Source organism: Adelges cooleyi, unplaced genomic scaffold (assembly GCF_023614345.1).
Source record: "Adelges cooleyi isolate 19-005CV unplaced genomic scaffold, UGA_ACOO_1.1 ACOO_flye_CR_arks_rails_tigmint_CR_PRNA_38, whole genome shotgun sequence".
NCBI lineage: Eukaryota > Metazoa > Arthropoda > Insecta > Hemiptera > Adelgidae > Adelges > Adelges cooleyi.
In genome coordinates, this window is record NW_026096056.1 from 381,139 (window position 1) to 388,798 (window position 7,660).

Below are 7,660 nucleotides of genomic sequence, written 5' to 3' on the forward strand. Positions count from 1 at the left end.
ATTCGGAACTAAATCTGTGTTTGATGTTGTTAAAGGTTTTCTATAAGTTTACTTAAATTTATATTTACGTATATGTTTTTTGTTGACAAAGATTTTTTCCCCTATAAATGTGGACTCTAACGCACTTAGAACATATGTATGGTTTTTGTTTATTGATATTTAATTTGTAAATTTAACCTATTTACCAGATAGGTGCGTACTTACAGTTGTTTTTATATTCGTCGTTGTATTGTTTTTTACACGAGTTTTATTACACAGATTATTATCTGGCCGGAACTTACTTGACTTTCAAATACAAATCCGCAATTTTGAATTTTTAATTTCAAAGGCAACATTAAAAAATTAATAAACATCTTATATTAGACTTAGGCTTGGCTTGGCTTAAAGTTATTTTTTTAAGAAAGATATTACATATTATATTTTATCAGCTTGCGTACGAGTCCGCAACACCACGGGATACATTTTTATGTTTCGTCTGCGGAGCACCGTCCTCTCCTTTTTTCCCGCCTCGATTCCGAAGCCTTGATATTATTCGAAATATTTTTCGTTGCTAACCAAAAAAAAAAAACCCTTGGTTTGTGACAATGGTAACCATGGTAGTCGGAATGGTAGGTGATGATTAATTTTATGTTGTGGCCAAAAGTTTTTTAATAATTGGCCTTAATCAATTTATTGGCAAAACATTTACTTGACTAGTTATTTTGAATCAATTCATTTAAGTTTTTTCGTTGTGAAAACAACACATAATTTAAAAAAATTAACATCCCTTCCCCATCCCTAGTTGCTACTCGAAGGAATTGGTCCAGTATTAAAAAAGTTACAGTGTATACAGATAAAAAAAACCCACATCAGTGTAAAACCAATACCTTTGCCGCTCTGCATCGAAGCTAAAATATGAGTGTTGAAAAATTGAACCCACTTTATACGACCATTGACAAAAATAAACGAAAGAAATCGAAAAGAATTTGAAACTCATATTTAATACAAATGTTGAGTACAAGAAATTAAAATTACTGCAAAAACTAGTTATTAAGTTTTTTGTGGCTAGTGTAAAATTACAATTTTGTGACTTGTCGTTTTTGAAATGACCGATTCAGTTTAATACTTTCTAACTTTGCTGGCTTACATTGTGCTTGGTTTGGACTGTACTGGCTTGAAAATACTAACTATCGATTTGCAACGAAGCGTTTTTTCAAAAGTGATTTTATCAGTTAAAAATTCCTGTAAACCTGTTACTTCCCCGTCCCCACTATGCCCAGACCCCACTATGCTCCGACCCCACCATGCTCCGTCCCCACTCCCCGCTAAGCCCCGATCCCACTGTACTGGTTTTTTTACATTTTCTATGATTCATAGTTTTAAATAGTCAACCCTTGGCCATAGCATATTTAACTTACTTTGTTTTTAAAAAGAATATCAACTCGTTAACTGTTAGGATCAAATTTATTTATACAATTTTTTTGAAAAAACAGAGACCTACTTATGTTTATGTATATTATAAATTAATTGGATCATTTTTGCATAACTAAAATATAGCACTATGAAATACGGTATTTAATAAATTTTTTTATTTTCATCATTTTTATTAGGATATAATCAGTTTGTAATTTTTTGAAATATATACATTGAATTTTTATGTTTCATTATAGATTTATTGCTCCATGAATGTTTAAAAATTCATGGTTCCTGATCCTCTTATTCCTTTAAATGCAATTTTTCTTTCCCCGTTGACCTCCAGTGCACGGTTACCCCATTTTATCACTAATGGCCTCTCCGTTGCATTAACTCCTTCGACTATTTTGCCGTCGAACACGAGTGTTTCACCAAAAAATTCTGCGCATTTATTACCTTGATTATAAACTACATATCCTGAAACGTTTTCAATCAAATAAATATTGTATAATAATTCCAACCCGATGCCGAATTAGACTAACCTGTATTACCCCTGTTATTATACATTTGTTCATATAGTTCATCACCCTGATTAAAAGTCTGCGAATCTGAATTTCTATTAAGACAGTTATTACACGGGATGTTTTTTATTTTAGACCACAATGATTGCAATCCACAGCAACTAACTCCGCGTTCTTGGCTGCTTGCATTATTTGATTTTTGCCCTTGTGATTTTGTAGAGGTCTGCGATTTTTCTTCACCGCAATGTTCGGACCTATTAGTTTCAACAACGCTTTCTTCGGTTTGGGGAGTGTCGATAATATGATCTGAAATGTTAATAATATAATCGTAAAACAGATGTAGCCATTACTCAATTATTATAATAAAATATAACGGTTTTTTTTAACTATTTTTAGTTTCGATGCAGGGCTGAGTAGTTGTTGGTTTTAAAACGGGTTGTTTTACATGTTGTTAGAAATAATATCTTAGTAATTTATAAGTTGGTCTTTTTACAACATTATATATTATACATTATGACACGAGGACCTCGCTGTGCCACTCAGTTGGGGGTTGATCGTGGCGCTGGGCACGGGCGGCCGGGCAGCCGGTCGTAACGTCCAAGATAAGGGATTAGAATTCTCCCACAAAGCTATTTTCAAAAGGACTATGTATAATTTCCCATCAAAGGTTATTTCAAAAATTAGATATTAATAACTAAAAAAAATATGATTATCTCCACGTCACCATTATACTCTATGAGTTATTTATCTTGACATGAATATGTCTATTAGCTGGGGGTCAAATATAAAGACACAAGAGCATGACCCATTTAAAGTTCAAAATTTGCTATGAAAAAAACTAAGTTAAAAGGGGAGTAAAAATAAAAATAAAATAAATTTGAAAAATTGAGATTACAATGTATAAAAACAATATAAAATTTTTTTTTGTTATTAACCCTATGAAATAATGAGTGGTTTACGATAAAATGATCACACTGTATAACCATTTATTTCTTCTTCAGATGCATTACTGCCACTACACCTGAAAAGCAAACGTTTGTATTTAAAATAAAAATTAATACGAGAAAACTAGATTTAATGTAATATTTCCAAACGCTCTTAAAAATAAATTTTGCAAAAAAACTTACGCCACGTATGCTGTCAGACTAAACAAAAGAATAAATATTTTAATATTTATCATATTAACTGTTCAAATGTACTGTTTAATTCAACTGTATTAGGTTTAGACTGTACTGAAAACATTCAGTGTTTTTAGTGATTACAAGATCAAAGGAAACGATTATGTCTACAATTATCAATACAAATGGTTTTAAGTTTGTTTGCACAAATAAAATACGTATTAATATTTTTTTCAAGACAAATGTAACTGTCTCTAATAACGCCCGAGTTATTTATGAGCCACTTATGAACATTATCGTTTATATTAATTTGGCGTCCATTGCAGTGTGAAATAATAATTTATAATAAAACATATTTTTTTGCCTAGAGTCTAATATTTTTTTAAAGAAATCTTATTGTTAGTTTTAAATTATACACAAAAGGTACTTTGAAAGGCCAAAAAAAACTTTATAAAACCTTCAGCGTTTTAAAACAATGAGGGTTACCTGTATTATTTACCTGGACTGTGGTCTCTATGTAAATAATACTCCATTATACAGTTAAATATTAAGAAAATGCCGGTAATTAAAAAAAAACGGTAGTGCCGAATTTTTTTTCCGTTTGATACTTATAGTTCTAACTACTGACAAATTTACAACTTAACGATCATTAAAATTATGGCCAAAAACCACAATAAACAAACAAATTGTACCCCTCCTAAGGAGGTGGGGAATGGGTATAATTTAAATTCGATACTACTGACGTGTGAGGGTAAACAAAATAAATATTCGTAATAAATTCCAATTCGATTCTACTCTTTTTCTCGAAATTATAGTCAGTAAAAGTTCTAACCTGTTTTTTCGAAAGTGATTTTATCACTTTCAGATTAAAACAATTCCTGTGACTCTGTGACCTTCCCGTCCCCGCTATTTCCCGCTGCCACTGTACTGTTTTTTTTACTTTAGAATTCGTCTTAGGTAAGAAAACAAAAAATATACGATAGGTATTCACGCAGCGTAGTGGATAGAATTTATAGTAAGATAATCGAAGTAACTGTAGTCTACACAATATAATATAGAATAATGCTGTAAACACAAAAAGAAGTTGTTAAATTCGTTTTACGTTAATTAATTCCAATCGTTGTTATTTGCGTTGACTTTATTAAAAAGGCCGACAGTAAATTCCATTTTAGAGTTAACTGTTTGTTTCAATCCAAAGTTACTTCGAAATTCTTAAAAAAAAACTTTAATGAAGCCTTGAACAATTTAAAAGTTTTGCGCTTGAGTAAAACTAAATATACATTTAAGACTAATTTTAGGGAATTTTGATAAATGCTAGATGTTGAACGCATAGCGATAGTACTTCATTGAGAGAATATTCCATGCTAATTATTAAGGCTGTTTTATTTGAAATTTGGTTTTTAGAGAGTAATATAATAAAAAGACAAATTGCTATTAAATTCAACTGGAAAAAATATTTAAAATATATGACTAATAATATTTGTCGTCTGTAAATCAGTAATCGTTTACAAAATAAGAGCATTTTAAATTTAATGGATATTCGAACCATTTTTGTATACTTATTGATGTTGTGTTCAAAACATAATATATTTTCTTGTTGTTCGCATAAATAAATGGTATTGAATAACAACAAAATTGTGAACGTGTACTCAATTGGTAATAAATAGCGTTGTATTATAAATTCGAAACTTGTATTGCTTTAAGTATTTTTTTTATGTTTAAATGTTTTAAATCCTACTTTAGTAATTTATTTTTAATTATTCGACACACTTTAATAGCAGGGTTGGCACTTATTAAAACAAAATATATAAAATTATAAAATACAATTATATTAAAAAAATACCATTTTGTTGTGATAGCTGGTGACCATATGTATGAACAGACTTTTCATCTGGGATGTCCTCTAGAGTAAATGGGTCTCTATGATAGATTGATTAATAAACATAAAAAATGGTAAATTTTCTCGAAAAATTGGCAAATAAGCAAAAAAGAAAAACAATACCGTTTTAAATAACACGCACATCCTATTTTGTCTAATTTAAATGACTTTCGTTTTTTAATTTCTATATTCTAACCATAAGTTAGTTCTCTAACGTATGTTTTAACCCTAAGTACAGGGTATTTCTTTAAATATAAGACACAAATATTCTCCTAAAGTAATTATATAGTTTTTCTTTTTGAAATTATTTTTGTTTTATAATGTTTTTATGAAATCACTAAATCTAGAAAAAACTTAAGCACTTATGTTTATATACTCTCCGCGCGTAGAGTATATAATTTTTATGGCTACGGGTTTTTTTTTATTATTTTATTAAATCACTAAATATTTACATTTTTTAATATTTGCCAGAGCACTATCAACTTTTAAAACTGAAATGGGAACGTATATTTAACTAATATTTTATATTAGGAATAATTTGGTAAAAATGTTAACCAGTTTTTAATAAATACTTTTTATATTAAAAATTTAGGACGGGAGGTGAAGTGCGGTCGGCAACGTATGCAAATAAAAATAATACTACACTTCACCCTTAATTTTGTCTTAAATTTTGATCATTTATACCTAGTTTTAAAAGTTATTACCCAAAATTGGCTATGAACTAGTTGGCAGTGCAGAGTGGTGGCGTTGATAGATGGGTAAATATATATTTTTTATTGTTCTTTGTTTAAATATTAATAAAAGTTAGACTTCGTCAACTGGTCAACAGGGAACTTGTAATTAAACTTAATTGCATGTAACGAAAATGATACGAATTACGATTATGGACACAAATTTTAAGACAATGATATCGCCATTTTTTTTAAAAATTACTGCCGGATGTTTCCCTGTATCTATTTTTCATATTCTACGGCGTTAAGTTCTCTGCAACATCAGTAATATCTTTTTCGTGTATCAACAAATGCTAATGTAGGGGATTTTGGGATTCAGTAATTGTATTATAATTCATGTTGGAAAAAACAAATAAAGTATTTTCATAGCTATAAAAAATAACCACAAAATTACAACTTTTCCAAAAATATAACGTGGCTTACTTTAAAATAAGTATTCAGTGAACCCGGCAAAAAAAAAAATAAATGTCAACAAGTAAATATGAACGGGAAATATGTGTGCGTATATTATTGTATTTGTATGGGCGTTTTTAACAACAGCCGCTAGTACAACTTCATCAAGTTATCCAACTCCCCTTTAATGCGCGAAGAAAGATATTTTTCGTATTTTACAAACTTAGATAGGTACATCTTGTAAAATAATTTATAAAAACACTTTATATTTTACTATTACCTAGCTTATACAATATTTTTTTTCCTATACAAATATTGCCACAGATTTTGAAGGGGAAGAGATGAAATTTTTAGAATGATATGAATTTTATTGAAATTTTATTCCTGTATAATAAACTGTTGTATATTTAAAATAATCATCGCCTGTAAAACAGTTGCTTACAAAATAAAAGTCAAGTACTACTGTACTTAGTTTTCATATGTAACGATATTGCGTGCAGTTATTCATGCGTTTATCGATGAAAAACAATTCAATAGGTACAAAAAAAAAACTCACTTACTTTATTGTCTTAACTCAAAACTTTTCTGATCCGTTTCAACGGTAATATTAGTTTTTCGACGTGCCTGCATGTAAAAATATGTTGCTACGCTTTATGAATTTGTGTCACTCACACCTATTGGAAAACCAAAACTTAAATTTCGTCAACTTAATTTTTTACCCCAAAAAAATCAATTTAAAAAATATTTTTGCAATTTTTGGCTCTTGCGATTCTTTTGATTTTTTTTTAAAAGTTAGATAGATGGAAAGCTTGACTTTTTTACTATAAAACTGGTAGTTTTAGAGTGGGATGGGAATTATAAGTGAGTGAAAATAAGGCTTGACGAACGTCTGAACCCTCGGCTGCGAGCTAGAACAGCCGGCGCTCGGCTAGGTATGTTAGGCTGAATTTACATGAAATGAAACAATCGGTGCATTCTCACTAATTACTGATTTATACATTAAAAAATTGAATATTTTGAAGTAAACCAACCTGTCAACGAGAAATGTTCACAATTATATAAACAAAGTGAATAACTCGGCGACGTGCCTAATCGAATTTGTGGAAAACCTGGTGTGAATATCAGAAATGTCTCCACAATCGCGTATAAATGAAACTAGGCTGTTAATGTTGCTTTAAGATTCATTGACTTCAAAATGTTTGTTTTTTTGAAAGTATTTTAATTTATACAAGTTTTTAGAGTGTTTTCTTATAGCGTTGATTTTATTCTTTTAGGCATTTAACCCGTGGTTTTTCTTATACTTTAACTTTTAGAAATATACCCAAATAACGCACAAACCTCAAGTTAAGGAAAAAGTGAACCACCTAAAATATTTATCATGTCAAATCGCTGTATGAATCATGATATCGGTAAACGACATGAAAACGATATATTGTAGTTTGTTACTACTTACCTATATAAACTTATAATTATTATTAATCAATTATCGGTTGATCGTGTTTGACACGTTATGTTAGTTAAAATGTTTATTTTTTTTTAATTTACTAAATAATATTAACGTTCCTATTGTTATTTTATTTGTATAGGAATAATATTACTTTTTAAATAATTTTTCCATTCTATCCC

At 29.4% G+C, this 7,660-nt stretch overlaps 1 protein-coding gene across 1 annotated transcript; it reads right to left on the minus strand.

Annotated features, from left to right (window-relative positions):
- Positions 1-1,544: 1,544 nt before the first annotated feature.
- On the minus strand, positions 1,545-3,153 carry LOC126841258 (uncharacterized). Its single transcript, XM_050577610.1, has 4 exons — positions 3,041-3,153; positions 2,897-2,934; positions 1,935-2,219; positions 1,545-1,869 (listed from the first exon to the last, which is right to left on the minus strand). The coding sequence occupies exons 1-4, from the start codon at positions 3,091-3,093 to the stop codon at positions 1,670-1,672; spliced, it is 576 nt and encodes a 191-aa protein (XP_050433567.1). The 5' UTR covers positions 3,094-3,153; the 3' UTR covers positions 1,545-1,669.
- Positions 3,154-7,660: the final 4,507 nt, after the last annotated feature.

Bases quoted from the DNA above. Each gene is read 5' to 3' on its own strand.
- LOC126841258 (XM_050577610.1), bottom strand. From the start codon at position 3,093: ATGATAAATATTAAAATATTTATTCTTTTGTTTAGTCTGACAGCATAC. The intron at 2,935-3,040 runs GTAAGTTTTTTT...TTTGCTTTTCAG, and splicing joins AGTCTGACAGCATACGTGGC to GTGTAGTGGCAGTAATGCAT. The intron at 2,220-2,896 runs GTTATACAGTGT...TTAACATTTCAG, and splicing joins ATCTGAAGAAGAAATAAATG to ATCATATTATCGACACTCCC.